Genomic DNA, 26,856 nt, shown 5'->3' with positions numbered 1-26,856 from the left:
CGAAAAACAGGGATTTGTGTGCCATTCTGCCCGCAAATCCCTGTTTAACAAATGGGGATTTGCGGGAAGAATGGCGCACAAATCCCTGTTTTTCGGCGCACAAATTCCATGAATCAGCCCCTTAGTGTTTTACCCAATCCATTCTTCAGATAACTTTGAAACCATTTGACAGCTTGCCAATCAATTCTGTTTTTCCCTTGCGTGCTGGGGGGAATTGGGATTGTTATTTTGTTTGAATTTTGACATTCCTGAATACCTGCTCTGTCCTCCTATCTCTTTACATTGCCTACTGGGGGGTTGAGGGGCGTGTAGGGGGGAATAGTAACAACACTGCTATTTGATTTGAACACACACACAAAAGTATTATTTCTGTGCTGCTTTGTTTTTACTCATTATTACTCATTGTGATTAAAGAGATTGCTTAGTGTTACATCACCCCATTGGTGATCATTATGTACCCATTAAATATAGTGTGATTGAATTGTGAATACATAAATAAATATTTTAACTTTGCAAACCAGCCTGATTCCTGGTTCAGTGTGAACGTGGGGGTTCCAAGAGAGGGGTGTGATATGAGTGGTACATAATTTAGAATAAAAGAACTTTGAGACACAGATAAATAACGATTTCAGTTGTGCATTACACGCTAGGTATTGACTTAGGTGAAGTGCCGGATTGAAATCACTTAAAAGTAATAGGTATCATACATCATTGATGGAGAATCCAATGTTATGATAGTGGTAATCAAATAGCCAGGGAGTAAGCTGTGGTTAGCTGTGGTAAACATCTATGACCCACCTGGGGGTATTCAAACTGAATTCATATTTGAAAATATTGACGATCTGTTAACAGACGGGAAAAGTATCCTTAGTAATGGTTTTGTCATAATTTGAGGTGTTTTAAATGCATGATTTGTTAGTCAAAAGGGTTGTGAAGAAACAGAAAGTGTGGACACAAATAGTACAATGTTACATGGCACTGCCAATTATCAGGGAAGTCTATGAGCGACTATCATCACAGGGGATTTTAATATAAATTGTTTAAGTCCCCCTAATAATATGGGGTCTGCAAAAGATCGAAATAATCCCACCAGAATAGTCCTGGACCCTAAAGGTAAAAAATGATCCACATTTTTTAAAGACTGGAACCTCTGTGTAGTGACGGAGGATCATGAAAAAGGTGAATACTGTAGCAATACATGGGAAAGTGGGAATAGTTAATCCATTATTGACATCATAATTGTCTCAGAGAACTTGTGGGGAGTAGACAATTTCAAAATAGAAGAAGGGTTCCCCAGTGGCCATGTAAGACTGGAAGCTAGTTTGCCTGTAGTTAGCAAGTCCCTTCATAAGGAAATAATGGACTGGTTGATGTTTCAAGGGGCAAAAATAGACTGATTGGGGATCAACTGATATCCAAAAATGTAATATCCGAGTAAGGGGAGAATTCATAGATGAGCAAGAAGAAGCTTACAGGATTGCCTGCACAGTACAATATTTCCCGTTCTTCATAAAAACACTGCTTTGTACCGTGGAAATTGAGAATGAATTCTACAACACCCTATAGTGTTGATATACAGTACCATAAAGGAATGTACAGGAAGGATGTTTGAGACCTAAACGCTTGGGAGCAGGAAGTCACTTGGTGGCTAGTGAGTTAAAAAAAAAGCTAAAACAACGATAGAAAAACAGAGTAAAAACGATTCAGGTTTTGTTGTATCATAGGGAAAGTGAAAAGATGGCAAAAGGGAATATAAATGACTGTAAACTGATCAATGTGAAAGATAACTTCCAATGTGTAACACAGTTAAATCGTATCTCTGAATCTACATGGGTTTGGCATTTTAGTTATATGGCCCCCTGAAGGTATCTTGGGATAGGATTAAGAAAGAATCTGACTATTAGAGCCAACATCAATCCAAATTGAAAAAAATCCTCAAACAGAGGCGCCAGGTCCTAACCGACTCTGTAATAAAGTGATTAATGATGATTAATGATGATTTCGGAAATGTGAATGAAAATTCTATGCAGCCTCTTCTTGTGAATTATTTCATTAAAGAGGACCCCAGTTACGTGGAAAATAGCCCTTATGGACCCGATTTTAAAAAAAAGGTGAGAGGTCGTTGCCTCTAAATTAATAGTCCAATAGCACTTTTAGACACAGACTCAAAGATTTTCATATCAGTGGTTCTAATGTCCCTTAAAGCATGGGCAAGTGAGAAAGGGATTTTAAAGCCGAACGGGGTGGGATTCAGACCTGAAATAGGTACAACAGCAGCAGGCTGGGTGATGAATTATGCCCAGCGTCTTGCCTGGGAGGGTGTTGTGAAGGAAATGTTCATAATTACAGTGGACCTCTCCCTCGCCTTTGACCAGGGAAAAAGAGATGCTTTGTGACTAAAGTTGCAGAAATGGGTATTGCCACATGGTTTATTAGCAATTCTTATTCATCTAGATGGTGATTCAGTGTTGAAAGTGAGACTGAACCAAGTTGGCATGTTGTCTACCACTATCCCGCCTCCGACAGGGCTGTTTTTTAGCTCCCTTTTCAATTAATATAGATATGGCAGATTTGAGGGACCATTTGAATCCTGCATCATTTTTAGCTCCGTTAGTCCTTGGATCAAAAATCCATTGGCTAATTTATGCCGATGACATTATAATGATGGACTGCACTAAGGTGGGAGCAAAAAGGCTAATTGAGAGTTTGAATTTGTACTGTAAAAATAATTACCTACTAATAAATATACCCAAAACTATGATACTAGTCTTGTCAGCGGGGAAAAAGGGAAAAAGGGCAGTTGATGTCCAGAAGGTGACTAGAAAGGGTTAAAGTGGAACAGGTGGATAACTGAAGAATATTCGTCTGACCATAACAATGGAGAAACTGGAAGCTTGGGGCTTGAGTGGAGATTCTATGTGTGAGAACCCCAGAGGATACAAAGCAACGGTTATGGCTCACGGACTGGTGTATAACTTGTGACTCCTTGGGGGCTTATAAACATTATAGTATTTGGTCGGCTATAAACGATTAGGGAAGTGTGCACAAAATCTTTCATGCTTCCCTTGATGGAAGGTTGAAAATACCTTGCTAAGATTTAGGCTGGACATTCTTCCCACAAGGGTAAACTGTGTCAAATGGAAGAAATTAAACTGAGTCACCCAAGTGTAGATTCTGCCTAAATGTAATTGAGACGTTGCACCATCTATTTCTTAAATGTGAGGCCCTTATAGACCAACGACTAACATGTTTTGGGAAATATCTAAGTGTGGCTGGTCTCAGTATGGGCCCTTCATTATGGAATTTGTGCTGGTCAACTTTGCCTTATCAGCTGGGTAAGGCTCTGTATCAATTTTTGGAGTCGCTAAATCTGGTGGAATAGTAGAAAGGAGTTTTGATGCGTTATTTTAGAGAGTAAAAAGATCATATTTAAGCATCTAGAAATTAGTATTTATGATTAAATTGGATGTTATTCTGTGGTTCAGTTATTAGGTAGGAAAATAAATGTTTAGATGAAGATTTTGAATTTTGAAAAATCGAAATTATTACATCAATTTTTCATAAACAATGCAATTATAAAAACATAATTTATGATTGCATTGTTTATGAAAAATTGATGTAATAATTTCGATTTTCTTTTAATTAATTGTGTAAGGTTGTATTCTGTATAAGCTGAATGCACAATAAAATTAAATTAAACAATAAAAATAGTGGACATTTATAGTTTGTAAAAAGTGGGCGATATCAGCTTCCCACTGATATGTAATTGAACAAATTGAGACAGGAAAAGGAAAAACATGTGTATGCATCACCAACCAGGCAGCCATATTTAAATCACATGTCTATGCCATTCTAAATGAACTGGTTGCACTATTTCAATTGTTTTCCGGTCCTGGGTAGCTGGATAGCTGGGCAATGTTATTTCCAGGGCATCAGTTCTGAATCTTAAAACTTGTATGGCCATCATTTTGTGTGCTAGCTTGACGAGGAGACAGCACCAGCCATACTGCACCCTCATTGCAGCAGGGTTACGATATGGAATGTGGGTCAATCCTCCAAGGTTCGGGTCCAGCAGTAACTGTGACATTTCTCGCCTAAAAGGCTCCATTATCAAACTCTTGACCAACACAAGCCCCATCCACTCCAGGCTCTGCAGCACTGCTTGCCAGTCACTCCATACCCCGTGTACACCAATGGCCCTCTTGTGATTCTTGCCTACAGGACCATTGGGTTGAATCTGCCATAACTGTGGCTAGAGTGAACTGATAATATCTATTTATTCCTGATGATGGGTGAGTCACAGCAGGTAGCATAGTTTTAGCAATGCTAAGCATGCTAAATATCCCATTTACACAGCCAGTCCTGCGCAGGACACGAGCCTAAACCCATTGGTCGAAGTGGGTGGGAGCGGCTGGGAGCGCTGCTCCTCTACTTATTTTTTTTAAAATGTTTTCCTGTTCCTATACTTTCATTTTTTTTAAACTGTTGCGGAATTGTTTTGTTTTAAAATAAAAGTGTAGGAAGAAGTTGAAATGTGTACTTCAGTGCACTGAACTGAGCATTCCCTTAAACAGCAGGTGTGTTTATTTGTGGGTTTGGATTGCACCTGGGCGGGGGCGTGGTGATGGGGTTTGTGAGGAGCTGGGGCAGGCCAGTAGGGAATATAGTTTCACTACTTTTTTCCGTACACTTTGACCACTGCCTAAACCACTGCTTTAAATCTGCTTTGGAGATGAAAATGTAACGCAACAGAGTGTAAAAGGTTTGTTATTGGCAGGTGCATTGAGATTTTATTCATTTGGTCATAGTAAACACATCGGAAATGATCAGACTATAAACACAGTGTGTCACAGAACAGTTGAAGCTCTAATTTGGATGGGTTCAAATTAAGCTTTCAGTTCGCTTTAGGCAGTGTTTGAAGAGCTTCATTAGTTTTTGCTATTAGATTGCGCCTTAGATCCACCTATAAGCCGAAACTATTGCATTAGAGTGTGGATAGGGAGGAATTGCATTAGAGTGTGGATAGGGAGGAATGGCATATGAGGAGGGTCACACAGGCTGTAGGTGTTGTTTGGTTAATTGCCCATCCGTTGACTGCCCATGGCCACGCTAATCCATATGGCCATTCCCAGGCAGATCCTGTCCCTCCCCTCCCAAAACACCTCCTCATGGGAACTCTTTCAGATGCTTTACCATCAAACTGTGCAGTCGAACTGCCTGCCAGTGTTGTTTCAAAGCAGTCTTCTGAGCGTTGACTTAATTGGAGCTGTAAGACGCTACTGGTGTAATTAAAATGTTTTAACGAGCCCTGCCTTCAGGCACTCCATGTAAGCACTATGCACGTCCTTCCCTGAACTCCTTTTAAAACAAGCATTGGTAAAAACCAACAGTTTTGACTTGTGTACACGTATTAGGTATTTGCCAGGAATTGCTATTAGATGCTGAGATACTCGCAACATTTTGCACCTGCTAAATCAATGGCCAGTTAATACCACTATGCCGGTGCCTGGCAAGTGCCTTTCCCATGCCTATGCAAAAGCCCAAACTGTTGGCATTTCCAATTCTTGTTTTCTCTATTGGGCAGGCTTTTTTCTTTTGCACAAACATGCCTAGTTGGTTAAACACTCCAACAGCAGTTCTGCATACACATTAAAAAACAGGGGCAACATGAGGGACCTTGGGGAACCCCTAATCGCTGGGAAGCAGATTCACATTCGGTGAACTCGTTAGCCATGGGCTGAGGCAAGTTAACAGGAAAGAATGAAAACATTCTAATTCCAAACTATCAAAAACCCATCTAGTTTGTCAACATTGTACTAAAATGGCCCCATGAGCAATTTAATGTAAAGCTCCTGTGAAACTCAAAAAGACCAACATAGAAGCTGTGCAATCGTCAAGGATGTGGAGTACATCAGACAAAAAACCAACAGAAAGCACACGCAGAGAGTGGACCTCCCGTATACGAAGCACATAGATATATTTAAGCAGCTATCTTTTCAAATTGGTCTACCACTCAGTGCCCCGCTGCTTTCCCTAGAAGCACTGGAGCAGTGAATGACTGGAAATAAATATTTGCGAAAATGCAATCGATTCCTATGGATACCGCCACTTTTTAGAGCCAGCCAAAAACAGTCGTATTCCATGGCATTCCATGTAAATGACTGCCTCCACTGCCCAATTTACAAAATGAGCCCCTACTTGTGTGTGTTTTTACTGTACCACAATTACTCACAGACGATTATTACTCCCTGTTCCAAAACACTGTTCCCACTGGACCTACTTGTATATATGCGATGATATAACTAGATGGCCCTTTCCTATTTCCCAATAATCTTCTCTCTTCCAAAGGGTACTGTGGCAGGTCAGAAGTAGGCAGGGTCAGTATTTCCATTTGTGACTCGTATTCATTCAAATTAAAATAACGAATGCCAGACTTTCCCTAAAGTATGGGTTTGCCTGCCTAACAAAACTAACTAGGGTTCTCGTCAGCATATGTGAGTCCAAAAAATAACTCCCTCTACGGACCAAACACGAAGCTAACCAGACCCTACCACTACTAAAACAACTAAAGCACAGGAGAATGACTCATTTCTGTGGACTGCTTTCTAAGCAATATCTGTCAATTAAGAATTCTTAAATACTTCTTGGTGATTAAATTATCAAGTAGTATAATTTACTCAATGGTGTTTTTGCCATTTCTTTCTCTCTACTGTCTTCTACCTGTTGAGATCATATATATCTGACTTTCTCTTCTTACTTGGAGCTTCTCTACTCCTTGACCTTTTCAACAAACTTAAAAGACTCTCTTGTTTCAATGCACAATCTTTATCCTGATTAGTTCAACTTATTTTCTTCCAATTATAAGTCTCACTCATTTTAGACTTTAACAATACTTGTTAATGAGTCTCACATTTCTGAAGACTTTTTATTACTGGGACGAGTAGGGGCTAGCCAGTATTGTTTTTCACACTTCTTCTCACCTCTGGTCTCTTCATATTATCTTGTAATCCACTCGGATAAGGATGAGTTCACGAGTGATGATTCTCACTCTTCTTATAAGCTTTTATTTCACTGAGACGAATATGATGAACCCAGTAACGATTCTCACTCTTCTTATTTGCTTGTAGTTCACTGAGGCGAATTTGATGAACCCAGTAAAGATTCTCGCTCTTCTTCTCAGGTTGTACCTCACTGGGACGAGTATGGTGAACCCAGTAATGATTCCCACTCTTCTTCTCAGGTTGTATCTCACTGGGACGAGTTTGATGTACCCAGTAATGATTCCTAGTCATCTTCTCAACTTCTATCTCACTGGCATCCTTATGTGTTGTCCACAGTTGCTTTTCACTCTCCTTAAAAACCTAAGTCCCTTTCGGACAAGTATGATTACTCCAATTGTTATATTTGGTGCTCTCCCCAGGTCTCCAGCTCTCCCAGTTATCCTCTTTACAAAGGGGCTAGGTTACCGGGTCAGCATTCTGACAGGCGTTTGCTTTTCATCTTGTCAGAACGGCCTCTTTACTCGTGACTCCCTCTCCTTTCGGCACACTCCAGCGTACTCTCTGTAAATGGCCTCGGTGTCGGCAAGCGACTTCCCTGTCTCTCGGGGTTGGCCACCACTTCTCCTTATGTGCCTTTTGGGACTGACATCCAGACTCTCCTAGAAAGCGTGTGTCCCACTGGGACGTGTATGTTTACTCCAATCTATATATTCAATGCTCTCCCTGGGTCTTCCACTCTCCCCATTACCTTTGCTTTCAAAGGACTGTGCACCGGGTCAGCACTCACATAGATGTTTGCTCTCATTCTTGTCAGGACGGCATCTTTACCCGTCACTCCTTCTCCACTCGGCACACTCAAGTGTGCATTTTCAACAGTGGTATTGCATTGGTAACAGACTTCCCCGTCCCACAGGTATGGCCACCTCCTCTCCTCATGTCCCCCCTGATACTGGGGTCCAACCCTCTGGCTCTCGATAGCCTCTCTCTCCAGCAGGGCTGATCGGCGCCTTTACTCACCAGCTTCCTGTTGGCTTGGGAAGCAGCATCTCCCAGTGTCCATCGGCTCTGTTCCAACAGATGACTTGGAACTCCTGGGCTTCTCTCTCTTACGTTCTCCCTCCTCCCGCCTTTATGATGCTGCAGTGGGCATCCCCCGGTGTAGTGTAGGAGTCCTTCTTCTGCGTCTTAACAGTACTCTGTGTTTTACTCCAGTGCTTTCCTTCATCGCAGTACCAGCTGAGTAATTGTCTTCAGATTTTATGAAGGTTTCAGCGTGACAATAACATACATCTACTGTGCCTTCATGTTCTCTTTCAGGTGCATTGGGTAGGGAGTTACTGACGGAAACGGGAGAACTTGTTCCCAAGAGGGGAGTCTCTCCCGGGGATGTCCCACTTGCCTCTACCCCTAGGGAGGGTTTTGTGTAGCGGGTTCACCTACCTAGCCTCACAGGGAAAGGCTCCCCCTTAGAGAAAAGTGATGCAATCCTGCGATTCATCACACATAGGTTCGTCCTTTAGCATCAAGTTGTAGAATTTTTCATGCCGTTCCTGAAACCTTCTGAGTATCCCTCCTTTCAGTTTGTTTCTGCTTGGCTGGCATCTTTCCACAGTTGGGGCCTCTAAAAGCAGATAGCAAGAACATAATAATAAAAACATGAAAAAAGACATAATACTATAGGTGAGGTTTTACCAATGACTTGGGCAAACACATTACAAGTTCCATGTTTCTAATGGCGTGTACCTCAACAAATAGGTTCCAGTTCATTTTGGGCATTTCTATCTGCATTAGCACACTGTTTGGTCATAACCTGGGAACGACCCAACAGGCTTGTACAGCGTGCAGTGCAATGTAATGTCTGCTTTATCACAAATACAAAGCATTGCGTCATACCCATCTTTGTTTGTATGTTCCTGCCATTGTGATTTGCTGAAAGTTGAGCATTTTGTATCCCCCTTAGATGAAATAGTTTGTCTCTGCTGGCAAGTTAATTGAAAGAGTCCTAGATGTCCAGGGTGCCATAGAAAAGTGTTTGTTTTGTTGCACTTTTTTTTCTGAAGAGGATGCCTGTTTTGTACTAAGATCTTTACTTTTAATAGTGTGACGCTTATTACTTTCCTTTAGAAATGGCATGGAGTTTATTGGGGGGATTGACGGCTGCACTTGACACATGACAGCAAAGACCTATTGGCTCTGCAGCTGCTTGTTTCCACTCCCCCCAGTATGTCAACTCCATTGCAGATTGATGGCCCCTGCAACGCTTCCTCTCATTAGACCCCAGTGCATTGTGCTGTGTGAAGACATTGGAACACATCAGCATTTAATAATTATATTCTGATTTAAACAACGTTTGACACACTTTAGCACCTTCACCCGCCAAGCAGAGATGTCATGCACAGTCAAGCAGCATATACTTTTAATAAGTCTTCTGACAAACTGTCATCAAAGGCTTTGCTAAAATCTTGAGTGGTTATATGCATCATACCGCTCTGTTACAAGTCTCTGGTCAAGTGCGAAGTGTACATTGATTCAAACAAGATGCGCAAAAATGCGGGCAGTCGGCATGTTGGATTTGCTCGACACTGGGCACATCAATGGATGCCTGCCATAATCTCTCATCTCTTCACAAAAACACATTAACAATGAGCGGAAATGGTCAGACTGGTACCCAAAGAGATGGCAGCCCTGGAGAAGCCCCCTGAAAGAACACAGAAGCCACACATGTCAAGTCAAGGGACACCGCAGAACCACATCTAACCCATGAAAGAAAACCACAGACTCCCACGTGACATCTGAAATGCTATTTACTCAGCTAGCCCAGGACAAACATCCACAGGGCCCCACAAGACTATCATGAAGCCACAGAAGTCTCAGCCACGGGAATGCAAGGTGCAAGGCGGCATGTACCCAGACCTTGCAAGGCCACCTTAAGCAATGCAACACCGTCCACTACACAACACCCAGTCCTACACAAGCACCTAGCTCCAACATCTCGGATCTCCCTCCGTTTTGACCCCCAACTACCACTTGGCACAACGTAGGCCAGACATGTCACCCCTGGAAAAACTCCTCAATAATCAGACGGTTGGTTGTGTGGACCAAATCATGCATCCTCCTCCGATTTGTGGGACGGTAACTATGTCACACCATTGCATACCTGTTAGGCATATAAGAGAAATCAGACTATGGCAGCTCCATGCAAGGGGTCACTGGATACTGGAGCCCACAGGCCAATCCAAGCTATGAAGGTGGGAAATACATTCAGACGACCTCTGATGCAACTTCCCACTGATGGGATGCCTCATAATCTCTGCACGTGTCCTAGTGAATAAGCAGTGTGGTGCCACCGTGGTCATCCCCCCATGCCACACCTCCTTGTGGACATTGCTCATAAAGTAAACAGTGGAGCTACATGGCCTCGCCTAGGTTAAAGGCAGTACCAACCTAGGACGCAGGCAACAGCTTCATGAAAAGGGGTTGCCATGCTGAATCCATTGCCAACCGCACATAGCCCTGTCAGTGGTTGCACCCAGTCTAACTTGCTGCCATTTACCAAAGAACGTTGTGCACGTTGTGCACAAGCAGAGGCAGACAGAAGCTCCGTGCAGCAAGGGTTAGTGAGGCGTCCTTGGCTCAGTGGATTAATGCATCCACTCTAGAGATCTGTGTTTGACCTCATGGTCACAGGTTCAAATCCCAGCAGGTCTACTCAGCACTTTATCCTTCTGATGTATGTAAAGTGATAACCATTAAGGTGGGTAACACGCTAGTACTAGCTTGGAATAAGTGCAGCCGTATCTTAGATCTGTCATTGTATTTGCGTTTGGCGACACTGCACCAATAGCTGTATTCTGAAATCATTACCCCTATATTTAACAATGAAGAAAGAGTTTTACAGATAATCACAGGAAAGGGCAGAAACTGAGGGGAGGTCATTGGGAGATGCTGAAACAAAAAGGTAACATTTTAAATTATATCGAAGAGTAAACTAAACCTCCAGCTGAAATACCGAGACATTCGATGACTACAAACATGACATGGTCCGTGACCCTCCCTGCACTCCGCATCACATCCTTCGGCCTGCTGCGGCACTGTCTCCGGCTGGCTGAGCAGACAATCCTGGCAGAGTGTCAGAACAGTTGTAACACCCCACAAAAATGGCGTGCTCGCTTGTCTCTCTCCATTTTCTCCCGCATGAGGCCAACCGTCACTTAGATTTGCATCAAAAAGGAAATCAGAGCTCCGGCGCATATCAACACGATACTATCGTGTACCTAATTAGGGAAAAGACATGCAAGACCGTGCTGTGCACACAAATTAGGGAGGTGGAAGGGTCCTGTCTTCTCTGAGCGGCCTCCCGCATAAGGAGAGGATGTTGGACTCATCTCTGCAGCTTTAAGGCTGCATCACATACATTCTAACCCTGAAAGGCAGCCCCCACCCATCCTTAAGAGGGAACAGTTATCCCAACATCACTACCAGGCCATACCAGCACCAAGTGCAATAGTGCCCAGAAGGATCTCAGCCGATCCCAACCCCCTTCCTCCCCCGATGGTTCCTCCTGGGCTAAATAATTAACTTCATAATTCAATAATTGCACAACGAACTGCAGAATTGTATACAAGATCCCAAATGAAGAACCTGCTCCTCTCCTGAGCGTACGTCCTCTTGACTCTTGTTCCTCCTGTGCACTGTAATCTTATGTTCAGTTAATGGGCATCCGTGTATATCTGCTGCCGGTGCATCCACATGGTGCTGTTGGCAGGCTGTAGGTTGGGTGTCATGGGCAAAATGTGTTGATATACAGCGATGGCTGCTATCATTCACAGTTGCTGCTAAATTGTCAGCGTCATACAATGCATGTGCTCTACAACGATATGTAACTGCTGCATCGTTTGAATTTTGAAGATGGTTAATACATTCAAGCATCAGCATTGATTGTGCTTGCTTGGGCAAGCTTACTGGTGGGTACACCACTCACTATGACCCATTTCATTTAATATCCGTCTTATAGAGGACAGCCATGGACCTTTGAGGTTACTCCAAATTTGACTGGTGTTTCATTATTTCCTGCGTTATTCTTTTTCCAGATGAAATTCCGAAAACATAAAGGTTGAGATGCAATTACATCGGAGAGCAAACCAATATGTGTTTCCAAATTTGTATTAAATGCAGAAAATGTTGTAGGATATCCCAGTAACCAACATAAACGCACATTTTTTTAAACTTTGAAGCTCGTCTACATCCGACAATCCACAACCTCGGAAGGATACCTTAGGGGCAACTGCTCCTCTTGGAAGCAAGACGACACTGAACAACACATGTTCGATCCCCGGATCTGCGCTTAGAAACCTCTGGGTATTAACCACGTTATAAATAACCAATTACAACGATCTGCCAATTACCTCCCAATAGCAGCCGATTTCCCTTAAGTACTTTCACATCTTGGGAGGATAGCTGCTGCCTTGAAAGCAAAACGACAGCCCAGGTTCTATCCCCAGGTGTGCGCTTAGAAACCTCATGGTATCAGGCACATTATAAATAAACAATTAGAACAAAAAGCTCAATAGACACCTGGAATCTAATTAAGAGTCTCAATATTCTACCACTTTTTTAGTGTACATGCAAGGCCTGCTTCTCTATATGCATATGTAATGATAAAGTACTCATAATCTTCAAGCTATAGCTTTGTGAGACTCTTGTTTCTTCGCAGGTGTGGCATTCTTGAATCTTGAGCAACGACTAATACCGTATAGGATGTCTTTTCCCCTTTCACAGGGTATAGATCTACAATTCTTTCTCTTTAGTTCATATTGAGTTTTACTCAGTTCCTGATATTCATCAGTTTCTTAGGCTTTAAAGAATAGCTCACTTTTCCCTTTTCTTCAGGCAAATGTTCTCCTCTTAATGTCTCTTACAATTCTTGTATTATCCATAGTTATCTTATTAAGCACTTTGCTTTTCTTGGGTTCTCTATTTTTGAAGGGATATTCTGATTTTACTCTCTCTACAAGCATTATTCGCTCACTCTTAATATTTCTTGCAATTCCGATTGCATACTGATTTCTCTGATCCTCCTTATTCCATTCTCTTACTTTCTGAGTATGAATAGTCCCATAACAGCTCCCCTTAGGCCTCCTGGGTCTCCCATTCTCCCTGTTGCCTGGACTTGACTTGCATAATGTTACCCGGGCCTTTGCGGGTCTGGGTTCTCTGCTTTTCGCTCTCTCTTTCTCGATTTGGTCTGGCGTTCATATCTTCTCTCCTGGCCGAATGACATCTTGGCTGGTAAGCGGCTGATAGGCCTTTGGGACTGTCTAGTAGTGTCTGCGGTGTTCGGGGAACTGCTGTTCCACCACTGGATCTCTGTGGTCATGCCACCACCATGACTCTCTCCTGGTCGTTCCTCAAGGGCACACTGCATTCTGTACCCTGCTGTCAGATTCACAGCAAGTTTCAAACTTGCAGGTTTTCTCGACGGCCAAGTCTCCGCCCCTCTGAGGTGTTCTGTCTGGCTTCATGGCTTCACTTGTCGGCGTGAGTATCCCTCTGCGTCTGATCATTGTGGCGTCTCCTCTCTCATCAGCTTCTTCATCCCTTTTAAATGTGAATTTGTATTTAAAGAAACATATTCGTTTTTCGCTTGACAATAACAAATGTCAACTTCTTCCTCGTTCCAGTTATTATATTGTATGTCTTTTATGTTGTTGGATATTCCCTAGCAGGCTATTTCGGAATATTTTTTAGGGAGTTACTCGTGGGAATGGGAGTCCTTGTCCCCAAAGGGGGAGTCTCTCCCGGTGAGGTCCTGCTTGCCTCTACCCCGAGGGGGGGTATTGCGAGAGGGTTCAACTCCCTAGCCTCACAAGGGGGTCTCCCTCTTTTGGGGAGATGGGACAAATTACCTTGATTCATCGCAGAGCGTATATGTCACCAAAGTAACATTCTGAAGGACCAGGGAGACTAGCTGCAAGCACTGTGATATGTGGGAGAGGCGGGAAGGCTAGCTGCAGTCACTGTGCCATGTGAGAAATCCGGGGAGGCAAGCTTCATGCATGTACTGTCCCATGTGGTGGAAGCAGAGAAGGTAGGTCTAACAGCAATAACATGTGACAGAACCAGAGAAGCTAGCTGCAGCCATTGTTACCTGTGGCAGGACAAGAGAGCCTAGCTTCAGGTCTGTGACGTGGGGGATGTAGGGAAGCCAGCTCTGGCCTCTATGGCCTGGAAGCAAAGAGAACCAGGGAGGCTTGCTGCAGCACTGTGACATGTGGGAATAGCGGGCGCCTAGCTGCAAAACATGTGGCATTTGGGAAAACTAGGCAGGCTAGCTGCAGCCAGTGTGACATGTGACAGAACCAGGGAGGCTAGCTGCAGCACTATAACATATGGGCATACAGGGTGCCTAACTGCAACAACTGTATGTGGGAGAACTGGGCAGGCTAGCTACAGCCATTGTAAGATGTGACAGAAACACAGAGGCCAGCAACAGCCACTGGTACATGCGGCAAAAGTAGGGAAACTAGCGGATCCAATGTGACATGTGGAAACCCAGTAAAGCAAGCTGCAGCCACTACTGGATGCAGCTACTGTGGCAAGCGGAAGAAGCAGGGAAGCTAGCAGAACGAGGGGGGCTAGCAGAAGTCACTGTGACATCTGGCGAATCCAGCTATGCTAGTAGCAGCCACTATGGCATGTAGAAGAAGCAAGAAGCCTAGCTGCAGGTGGCGTGTTTCAGAGCCACATAGGATATATACATTCACCATGGCATGTTGGAGAGAACTAAGAGGGACTGCTGCAGTCCCAGTTAAATATGGCTGAACAAGGAATGCTCTCTGCAGCTCCGGTGACTTTGTTCAGAACCAGGGAGGCCAGCTGCCGCCACTGTGGCATGGATAAGGATATCCATGCTTGAATGTATTAACCATTTTCAAAATGCAAACGATGCTGCATACTTAAAAGCAACAGCTGTTACATATCGTTGTAGAGCACATGCATTGTATGACGCTGACAATTTAGCAATTGTGAATGATAGGGAAGGATAACTACAGTCACTTTGACATGTGACAGAATGAGAAAGGCTTGCAGCAACCACTGTGAAATGTGGTGAAGCCAGAGAGGATAGATGCGAGGGAGATGCCAGTGTTGTCTGTCAGCATAAACGGGGGGACCCCAGTTTTTTGCAAGGATGCTAGAGGGTGCATTTAAAATACATTTTATAATTGAATACTGGGCGCTACTTTTCATCACCCAAATCCCTAGATTTGTGAAACGTTTTCCCTGGTGCTAATATGGAACGGTATTAGCAGTAGGGCAAACTTTGCCCTGATGCAAAAATGTATCAAAAATGTATCTTTGTAGCACTAGGGCAATTTTAGCCCTGGTGCTTGTAATTTTCCAAAGTGCACTTGTCGAGGTGCAATGGTTTTTTAATGTGTCCCAGTGTTTTTAAAAATAGGGCAAACTTTGCCCTAGTGCTAATACCGTGCAAACTTTGCACTTGCACCAGTGCAAAGTTTCTGTAATCTGGCCCGTGATCTTCATGTGTGATTTAGAATGAGCTTAAAGGGCACAGCAGGCGAGATGAAGGTGCGCAATCCTTGTTCATCGCCGTCAAATAAAATGCTCTCAAATATGTTGAAATTGACAACTCTGTGCTACCCACACCCTAACCCTGGAATACCCATGAATAGCAGGGCAACAGTCTTACTTCATGGACGCATGCTTTTAATGTCTTTTGTACAGACTGCAAATTAGTAATTTCTGAAGCACACAACAAATGCCGATTTAAATCTTTTAAGAGTACGTTCCATGCATGAAGTCGAAACACATGGGTAATCCTACATGCATGCAGAGGAGGAGAAAGCATGAACACAGAGTGCTAGTTCCTGGGAAGCTGATTGCAGTAGAAGAAGCCTGAGTGATGAGGATGATAAGACCATCTCACTTGACCGACTCAATTGCTGGGTGGACATACACTTTCTTGAATTCTGCTTCACATTCATCTGCGTGTCTACTCTATACCTCAATAATATTTAAAACAAACCTGTGCTCAATCAGTGTTTAGCTTCTTTGCAGAGGCCGCCTGCTGTGTAAAGTTCATAGCCTACCCAGGTCCTGATTTTCAATGAGCCATTAAATCCAGCAGATGCGATCAAACCCAGGACCACATTTGCTTCGGTGTACCAGTCCACTGGATTTTGCTACTTTGCTTTGCGGGTGATAAAAGGCGGGGAAATGCGGGATGTTCCCCCCGGTTCCTATGCCTTTTACCTCCCCAGACGAGAAGAAAAGGCGTCTGGATGATCACATGGGAGCACAGTGATGATCAGTAATTGCAGCCGCCAAGAACAATGAATTTTACTACTGCAGAAAATCTGGCAGAAGTCCATAAGGAGTCAAGCCTCTCTGCCCACAATCAAAATTAGATGCAGGTGGATATGTTATCTGTTTGCTTTCACAGCACAGAGTGCATTTCCGACTCCATGCCCCGCTCCATCAGGGACATCCTTACATAAATGACATGGATGAAAGAAAACAAACAGGGTGCTTGCCTTTGCATGCTATTATCGATCCGTGCCATTTTGCGACTCATTGAAAACAAGGCTGCCAGTAGGAATCGCACTGAGACCACTCGCTCATTTCACAAAGGGAAGATATCATCCAGTATTCAGCCTTTGCCCTAATTCTACGGCAGAATACCTGTGATGAAGGAGTGTGCCGGGGTCTTGGGGATATTACCACGTCAAATGTTTCTGTTCATCCTCGTATTACACTGGATGTCTTCCCTTTTGTATTACTTTGTATATTCTTCACTCTTGATGGAAGACATCCCAGACTGGGGCTTATCATTTAGAAAAACGGGTGTGGGCCCCGTAAATAAGCGCAGGTTTATGCCCTTCCATGCCTGACCTGTGCCAAAGCCACTATTGTCCATCCCTTTAGGCAGGTCTGGGGCCCGCAAACGTGCACATCATAAAGAATCCCAGAGGAGGCAACGTGACGGATTCATCGGTGCTCATCGAACTGGCAGAGGCAGGATGCCGTGAGGCACATCGGTTTATGAGATGATGACGAGGCTCGTGCCTGAGTCTTTGTCCACTTGTTTGCCCAGCCGCTGACTCATGTCATCCATCCAACATCTCCTGGAACTACTTCCTCAGGGTGCAAGCAATTCACCATTGCAGGATACCCAAGTCAATCCTTTACCAAGGAAAGTGGCTTTGATGGTCATCAATGCCATTTCAAAGGCCCCAATAAAGGCATCATGTACCTGATAATGTCACTATGTTTTGTAGCCTAATAGACTGAGGGAGGGCTCATTGTCGTGGGATAATGACCATGGCCCCAGGCTTAGTCTTATAGACCAAGGCAGGCCTCATTGTTGCAGGATAGGGACTGCATCCAAGTTATGTCCCAAAGTTATGGAATGATCCCCGTACCAAACAATAATAACCCCCTGCATGGGCTATAAGACTGTTATCACATAGTGGCAATAGCATTGTAGGTTTTGGAGTTGATGCTTTATAATGTGATATGTTAGTTTAATAGTGAGCAAAGTAAATAGACAACATGTGTTAGAAAATTAAATGTATTTTAATGTTGTGGTTCTTAATTAACAAGAGTGCCTTTACAAGGTTACCATGGTACGTGTATGCTTGTCTGATCTGGAACTTTTTTAATGTGAGCAATCAGACGCAATGGATGAGTACATGTTTTTCTGTGTTTCAGCATTGTTGTTTTAAATTAGATGTTTCCTGTCATTTTGAAATCACAGAGAAAAAAGATCCCCCAAAATGTTTGATAGTATCTTGCAGTGCTCTTTTTTAAATGCAGAGACACGTTTCTGATGTTTCCCTATCTGCTTCTGAATCTAGAATGTTTGGAATCCATTCAATACCAGTAATTATTGACTGCATTCCAAGCATTCTAATTTGCTAAGAGGGGGTTCAATCATGGCCTTGTGTACTTATAAAGTTTAACCCCGCACTTGCAGGTAATATCATCATAGGCTAAATGATTCCTCTGCTGCCCTCAAATGCCTGGTGAGTGCTTTGTGTTCATTGTTAAAAGGCTAATTTACAAAATTCCTGCATCAAAACAAAGGTTTTACACTTTGTGCCAAGTAAACTAATAGAATTAGCAGGTGCTGCCCCACTTAGCATTTGATACTGCCTCAAAGCATAGCAGCAAACGTCACATCATTACAAGTGATAACAAGTATTGAAGAACTTAACACAAAACAGGTGCACATGTCAAACAAAGCAAGTCTTGGCAAAGCCCACAGTTTGGGATTTTCTAAAGGGAGATATGCCCCTATGCTGGCATGTTTTGACATGTTTAATAGTACAACCTTCATAAATTAACATTTTCTACAAATCATCACAACCTTTTCAATGACATGTTACTACTAATCTTGACCTTTTATCTACAAAAGAAACTCATCAGACATGTTTGGCATTTTGGTTCAGGGTTTTTTGTTGGCTGGGGTGTTGTATTGCTTAGAAATCAAGTGGCTGAAGGCACCCTTGGCTGAGAAGTTGTTATTACACCATGAGCTGCCTAGCACCAAGTAATGTATTTATTTATTTTCACATTTATATAGCGCACTAAGCCTGAAGGCATAAAGGCACTGTTACATACATGTTACACACAAGTCTTTAAAGGGTTAGAAGGCAGAGAGAAGGGAGTAGGAGTAGTTCAACTGATTTTGTTACTAAAGCATTTTTGACATTCAGTGGACAGACACACGTTTTCTCTTTTGTGCGTTTTCTATCATTATGAGCTTGGTTGCCTTTCTGACAGCCACAGCACTAAAGGTTTTACTCCTGTTTGGATCCACACGATTAGCTGCTTTTTTTCTGGTTGATGCTTCTCTGACATGCAGTGGACTTCTCTGACAGGTATTGTCCTATGTAGTTTCTCATAGAGAGAATTAAATACCATTTATGACTGATTTTGTTTCTGACATTCAGCGCACTGGTATGGTTCTTTTACTGCATGGGTTTTTCGTGTTAAGTCAGGTTTGTCTTGTTGTCTGAAAGCTTTTCTGTCTTTCAGTGCACAAGGTAGTTTTTCTCCTGTGTGGGTTCTCACGTCTAGAATTAAATACCTTGTATGAGATAAGCGTTTCTTACATATGATGCACCAATGAGGTTTTCCTCTTTTTGTGCATTTTCTCTAGTGGTGAACGAGGCAGGCATTCCGAATGTAAGTATTCTGACATTCAGGTCAGTGGTGCGGAACTTGCTGTTCCAGCTGAGGCCATTCTCTGATATTCAGAGCAGTGAAAGGGCTACTCCCGTGTGTCTTCCCATTTAGCCAGGTTGCTTTTCTGGCTGAAGCTTCCCGGACAGTCAGTGCACTGATAAAGGCATTCTCATGTGTGGGATTTCACATGTAGAACTGAAGACAATCTAACATCGAAACGTTTCTAACAGTATGTGACGAATCAGGTTTTTCACCTGTATAGATTATCTTAGGTTTAGTTAAGTCACTTTTCTGACATTCAGTGCAATGGTAAAGTTTTTCCCCTGTGTAGATTCTCTCATGTTCAATTAGACTGCTTCTCTGACTGACCTTCTTCTGACATTTAGTGCCCCAATAAGTGAGGTTTTTTTAAGCTGTCTAAGATGGGTCTTCTGACTGCACCTTTTCTGACATTCTGTGCACTGACAAAGGCTTTCTTCTGTGCTGTATAGCTTCTCATTTAATTGGATTGCTTCTCCGGTTGAGGCTTTTCCGACATTCAGCGCATTGATAAGCTTCATTACCTTTGTATGTTTTCTCTCATGGTTAGTAAGGTTGCTTATCTAAGTGAAGCATTTCTGACATTCATTGCGCCGATAAGGTTCGGCTCCTCTCGTGTTTCTTCGTGGCTGTTTATTCAGACAGAAATTTCTGTTTAAAATCTCCTTAATGTGGCATTTTTTTAAAATAACAAAGCAGCTTAGTAACTGGAATTAACCCATCACCTTTCAGATCATTTTTTTTAGGCAGCTATGACTGTTTACACCTCAATATGGCACATGTGTTACTTACATGGCTGATCTGGCATAAATGTGTCCCTCTAAAAATACCAGAGAAAAACAGCTAATCCCCCATACTGTATACTTTGTGTATCATCGGTCTGTTCTCACACAGGTGGCTAGGAACACCTCTAATAGCCAAAACTAAAAGGTGGGGTAAAACAAACACTGCTCTGTCAATCATCGCACAACTGGCACTCTTTTATGTTGACTGACAGCAAAGGAGGCCACCTGCAATTAAGACACATACAGCATGTTCATCTTCCAGGAAATCACAAAGCCAGACACGTACAGAATGAAGGACTGACTAATCCCAAATGCAGATGTGTATTCATCCACCCAGTTCATACACATATGTGTTGTACCGTTTTCTTATGGGATTGTGCCATTATAAAACGCGTCTGTGAGTCAGGCCCTAAGTGTAGCTTGAGTGGCACTTATGAGCCAAAACCAAAAACAAGTATTTTCCAGTGAAATGAGAGAGGGGCAGGGGATACTAGTTGCAAGCGTAGAACACAGAATTCAAAAGTTCTTGATGCCAATTCTGTAGTCTTTTGTCCCTTGGGTGCCTCTGAGTTCTTAGGCTGAATGTCACAGCATAGTGCCAGTGGCCTTCTGCTTCTTGAACGGCATCCGGGAGGGTAACCAAGTCAGGTGTCCCAGGTAAGGCTACACCCAAGGATGCACAGAGTGAGCAGCCACGGAAAAGACAACACATAGAGCAGTGTCGAAGGGGAACAAACGTTCTGTAACCTTGTACTTTTCACTTTACATCAATACCAATAGTGGGGGGAAATGTCTTAACACATTTTTTGTGTGAAATGTTTTTGGAAAATGTTATGATAAGTCCAAGTTTCGACGTATTTGAAAAACGTGAAGTGTGAATAAGAATGTGTCATCCTGGCCAATAACGAAAACCCATGACAAGAAAATAAATGTGTAGGCCTGTTATTGTGTTTGCTTGGGTTACGGCATTTATGGTTAGGCTAGATGACAGATAGGGAACTCCTAGCCCAGTTCCGTGCTATTGCAGTAGCCCTCCCTACAGCTTCATGTTTCTCAAAGCTTCTGCACTATGCCACAGTGACAGTAGCCATACTGGGCAAAGCATGCCTGTGATAGCTGAACGTAATTTGACAGTTTCTTGCCTTTGACTAAAAGGGTCTTGCTTTATTCGTGGTACTTCCAATATATTTACACGGTGGACTGAGGCTTTTATGGTAGCCACCAAACCAAAGCAAACTGCCTTGTCCTCTTTTTTCATTGCAGAAGCCTTGATTCAGGGGAGAGCGACTTCGAGAGAGGCATGGCAGTGCTCTCTGGGGGCGCAGGGGACCAAGTGGGAATATTCTGATCACTGCCACTGGTATTGAACGTTGCTACCCGTGACCTCTTCAACCGCCCAATAACCTCGCCCATCTCTGTGCACTGCCTTCCCACAAGTTAGTTACCTGTTCAAACTCACTCGAGTGCTTGTTCTTGGCATGTAAATCGACCCAGGGGCTGGCTCCTCCTATATGGCGGAATCTAGCTACCACTATTCATCCATTTGCACTTCACGCTCCCAAACTCTCCTCAATCTCACCATGTCCAGCCCTCTGTGAAGACTCCTGCTTTTGATCCTTCCCCCCCTCCTGGGTCCTCCTCACTGGAACTACCTACACCCAAAAAGTAAGTCTATTCCAACAGTGACTCGCTTCAAGATCTGCCCAGAAGGGAGCGCCAGAGATTACGGTGCAATCTTCCCCCACAAAGATCCCCAACCACCATCACCACTGGATAGTGAATTTGTAGAGTGCTCGGACTACTGAAATTACTGAAGATCTATTTAATGCCTGCCTTGTGCTGCCACCATTTACTCTTGCCGTCTCATTCCCAACCATTCTGTGGTTTAATGCGTAGTCGAAACCATGACTGTGTAAAGCACCCAGCCATGTGACTGCTCCAGCCATCAGTTTGTCCTTTGAACTGTGCTTGTTTGGCAAAGCAAATTCAAGTAAAAGAACATTCAAACAATATTACGATTATAGAGAGTCTCAGTTTCTCTTCGTATTGAATTGTTGACCTTGCTGTGTGCCTTCATACAGGAGAGGAATTGGGCTGGAACAAGGCAGAGCTGGCAAGAATTGCCCTGCCGGAGCACAGTTCCGTAGAGACAGGATGCTCAATCCCCCCAAGTTGAGGAAGTGTGCTACCCCCTTGTGTCTCAAGTGAGCTGGATGGATGAGAAAATGTGGCCATGATTATGTTCCCATAATGTCTTTTGCTTTCATGCAAATGACCAGGTGTGGGTTGTTGGAAGAGACATTGGCCCTCATTACGACCCTGGCGGATTTTTTCCGCCAGCGACGGACTTTCCGGCCATGGCGCAAAGTCCCTTTACGCCATGGCGGATGGCGGACTTACCGCCCCATTCCGAGGTCGGCGGGGCGGTAAGTCCCCATTGACCCATTTACCCTTCCCCATTCCCATTTCGGCCCCATAGGGCTCAATGGGAGTGGGGAAGGAGTTAATTACGCCACCGTAAAATACGGTGGCGTAATTAACACCAAGGTCCCAGAGCGCCATGGATTTTTCCGCCCGCAAAAAGCGGGCGGAAAAATGACCATGGCGCTCCAGGAACTCGTAGTTGGCGGTAAGGGGTCCGCGCAGCTAACGCTGGCGCAGACCCCTTAGCGCCAGGGTCGTAATGAGGCCCATTGTATTGCGTGACCTGGCCTGGGGCCACACCCGTTAGCCACGCCCCCTACGATCCATTCCCCATATAACCCTCCCCAACATCCATGAAGGAAAGGTTTCCCGCAGTATGTGTTTTCCATTTCCAGTACGGTTTACAAGATCATTGACTTGCTGTGTGTCTGCATTCAGATGCTGGTCTCTCCGGATTTCCAGTGGGATCATCGAGTCTAATTTGTGTGTCTGCTTTAAGTCAAGGGAGCTTCTCTGTCAGCAGCGAGACAGAACTCTGTTCCTTCAAATTATGAAACATATGTGTCTAGGTGTGGTGGAGTAATAGATACTCGGTCTATGTTGGGCTCTTGGGTTATCGCAAGGACTGCATTGATACTGTATTTTGGCTGTGTCTATATTTAGCCGGCATTACCCAAATTGTTCATGTACAATTGTTCGAATGAACAATTAACCGAATTTAAAGGGTCACAATTGACCTTTTCACAATTGACCGAATATATATATATATATAAAAAAAAAAATATATATATATATATATATATATATATATATATATATATATATATATATATATATATATATATATGGGTTTTGGGAGTTGGCGTTGGGTGGAGGGTTGTGGGGGGTTTCCCCCCACATATATGGTACAATTGACCTTCACAATTCGGTCAATTGTGAAAAGGTCAATTGTCATTCGAACAGTTGTAAAACGAACAATTCATATACAACCCATTTAGCCAATGGAGTATACCTCTCCATCTTCCTGGTTCTCTGCATTCTGATTAATCTCTCTCTCGCTCTCTCTCTCTCTCTTTCTCTCTCTCTCTCTCTCTCTCTATCCATCCCCCAATCCATGTGCCTTTCAATCTCTCGTGTTCTCTTGTTCAATGCATTTGCGCCATGTGTGTCTGCATTGTGGCATCGCTCTCTCTTTCCCCCACTCTCTTTATCCCTCCATGGGCTCTCTGCATGTCTAAATTGTGGCTACTCTCTCTCTCTCTCTCTCTCTCTCTCTCTCTTTCTCTCACACAAACACTATGTCTCTCATTGCTCTGGGACCAACGACTCTTCTGCATTTGCTTGGCCACAGCAGAGACATATACTGTGCTTAATGTCTCTAGCTTGCTGTAAAACAAACAATATTTGTAAGATGCGGATTCAAACAAAACAATCTAGGGAACCAATGGCATGGCCAAATCTAGGAAAATCACCACCTTACATTGAAAAAGGTATGCTGCATTTAATGTGGCATTAATAGATCGGAAGTCAAGGCATGTCTAGTTGTACAACATGCAAACCTGCCTGGCTACGCTATCCGGTGGGGCAAACACATTAAAACATGACATACTAACGGGTGTTATATTTATGACATCATACAGCTCATTTAGTCCAAATGGTCTTCACAAACTATCACGAAAATAACGTATCATATTCACCTCAAGAGAATGTAGTAAATAAAATAGGCGTGTCGCCAGTGGAAAGGTTACTTAAAAAAAAAGCGCATATCCACACGTGTCCTTAGTAAGTGTAACATATTATTCTAATTTCAGGCTTCTCCATGAACCCATGCAAGTGGGCAATATGTTGGATAAAACAGACGGAAAGACACACCAGTTAATACATTTCGTGCCCAGTAGGATTCCATCCTCAACTATATCTAGGGCAGGCGTATAAAAGCGCGGACATTACCCTGATAAAATGTTATATTTAGTAAATCGCATGATATCTGTATTTATTATTCTGACAAATAAGGTGAAATATTTTTAGTACGAGGCGAGCTATTGGGTTTTCGTGGATATGGTACAAAAATAAGTGGGACAAAAAGAGAAGGACCCTTTTCCCCGGCTTCACCCCTTGTCTATGCGAATGACCCGTCTCCCCCTCCCTAGTGCGGGGCTCGGGGTGGAAACGTCCTACGGGGTCATTCATCCTTCTTCAGATGCTGGCTGGGGAGCCCCAGTCTGTGAGTGAGGCTTTTCTCACAGAACCCCAGTCAGCGGGTATAAAGCTCGGGCCACGGCGGGTTTTGCCGGCTAACACGCCGTGACCACCCCCTTGGGTATTCCTGGGGGCAGCAAGGGCTGAAGCGGAGAGCGTATTGCGCCGCCGGCAAAAAGGCGCGCGAATGCACGGGCGGAAAGCGTACCTGGTCTGAAGGGCGGATGTTCCCAGGCGCTGCCTGTCAGAGGCGCAGCTGGCGGCGCTGCTAGAGGAGGGACAGGTGTGTGGAAGCATCCTGCGCTCGCGCCGGCCTCCCCATCCTCTTCGCCGCTCTCTGCGAAAGGCGACGCGAGGCAGCACCGGCGAGCTCTCCGAGGGGAAATAAAAAAAACACGTCTTCAGTGCCTGCGTGTGTGAGCAACACGAGAGGGGGTCGCGAGCGAGGGAAAGGGGAGGGGAGTTACTGCCGGGGAGCAGCTGTGTGCTCTGTAGCAGAGCCTGCCTGTGAATGGGCTGAGAGCTGGTGCCAGAGGGGCACTGCGCTGAGCGCTTAGCACCTTAAAAATGGGGGCGGAGTGAGTGTCTGAGTCATAAGAATGAGGTATGGAGAAAGGGAGACACGGAGAAAGCTGCAGAAGAGAAAAGCGCAGAGCAGAAGAGGAATGGAAAGACATATCGAGCATAAACGGTAGCAAACATCACCATCCGATTCGCCTCATTGCGCTACACACTATACATCGTTACCCAATTCCTCGTTACCCAATTCCTCGATAGTAATTGTAACGACCTTGGAGGTAAACTAAGTGTGTACTTCCTGCAGTGGAACCGGAGACTCGCGACCTATGCATAGATGTTTACACGGGAGCCACTAGAACCCACTGAGCTATCTTTATAAGAGTTGCACCTGGTGGACACCTCACTGACCTCAGGGTTTCACATAGATCTTTACAGCGAACCCTGCACCCACCGAGCTACCTTCCAGGGCTAATGGAAATCAGCGTGGATGAATAAACTTGGCGGCGAGGCGAGGAGAGGAGGAGAGTCAGAGAGAGAAATCGTAACATGCGAGGAAGCGCCGAGCCTGCGCACTGACGCGCACGGGCATCTGGCAGTCCAGTCGTACGTAGGCTGCTTCCTCAGAACCCAGACCCCCGCCCCCTGTGCACCATCACCGCTTCAAGGACTTCTGCGTCCTAATGCTTTTATGGAAATGAATATTTGCGGTTTCGAGGCGGCGAGGCCTGATTGATTCTTCACTTATGTGTAAACAGACCGGGCCATCATTTGTGTTTCTTTGCTTGTGATTGCTCCTGACATGGGTCGAGGGGGGAAACTGGCATCAGGCCTGCGTGTAAACGGTGTAAAAAAAAAAACCTGCAGCAAAAGGAGAGTGGGGAACCCGGTCTGCGCAGAAAGATGCAGCAAGAACCTGCTCGAAGCAAACAGCACACACCATGTTCTAGCCATTAAATTCCCAAGGAAGCCGACTAATGTGCAAAGCACTGGTCCGAATCAGAATAATGCCAATGCGTACTCATATTTACTAAAGAAAAGGCCAGGTGGCGACTCGTCCAGAATGGGCGAGGGGGTGTCGAGCCACCCATTTCGGATGAGCCGCAACTAAGCGCCCCCTCAGTCAGAGCCGCCCCCAGCGGTCACAGCGGTCACTGGGCAGACCAGTGGCTGGGTTAAAGTTTACACATTCGTATTTTCAGACTGGCGATTGATTTTTTCATTCGAACAGTAACGGCTGGTGAACTTTTTAAATTGAGGGACATAACTATTTACCACAAATAAGCACAAGGGACCGAGTATAGCAAAGGAGCCCAACACAATCAAGGGGTGTTTGGGGGAGGTTATACCCCACAAGAACATTTTTAGAATAATGAGTTAAAATGGTGCATTATACAGCACACCTTCTGTGCAAAATTATGTAAAATGCCATACCGTTTGCAATTGGTTTGTATAGGGTAACACATGAAGAAATCCAATAGATGCTAGTCACCGACAGTGCACAGTAGACTGCCCCAGCACATTTTCACAGAAAATGTAGCCCACCGAAATTTTGGGCAATGTTGACTTGACCTGGCTGACCTACATAGCAACGATTGGACAGAACATGGGTTGTTAACACAAAGAACAGTACTAGGAGAAGTATTTACGCAGGAGAGAAGAGACAACAACCCTCTCTTGTT

The 26,856-nt window shown here is 44.1% G+C and overlaps 1 protein-coding gene across 1 annotated transcript in view; it reads right to left on the bottom strand.

Annotated features, from left to right (window-relative positions):
* SLC35G2 (solute carrier family 35 member G2) overlaps positions 1–25,165 on the bottom strand; it is a 338,112-nt gene extending 312,947 nt beyond the window's left edge. The window contains exon 1 of the mRNA XM_069618026.1: positions 24,867–25,165. Within this exon, the coding sequence (XP_069474127.1) occupies positions 24,867–24,955 (89 nt within the window). The 5' untranslated portion in view covers positions 24,956–25,165. The remainder of the gene's footprint in view (positions 1–24,866) is intronic.
* Positions 25,166–26,856: the final 1,691 nt, after the last annotated feature.

The sequence above is a fragment of the Ambystoma mexicanum genome, chromosome 10, assembly GCF_040938575.1.
Source record: "Ambystoma mexicanum isolate Mex_15411 chromosome 10, UKY_AmexF1_1, whole genome shotgun sequence".
In the NCBI taxonomy this organism is placed as follows: domain Eukaryota; kingdom Metazoa; phylum Chordata; class Amphibia; order Caudata; family Ambystomatidae; genus Ambystoma; species Ambystoma mexicanum.
This window is presented reverse-complemented; position numbering and strand designations above follow the sequence as displayed.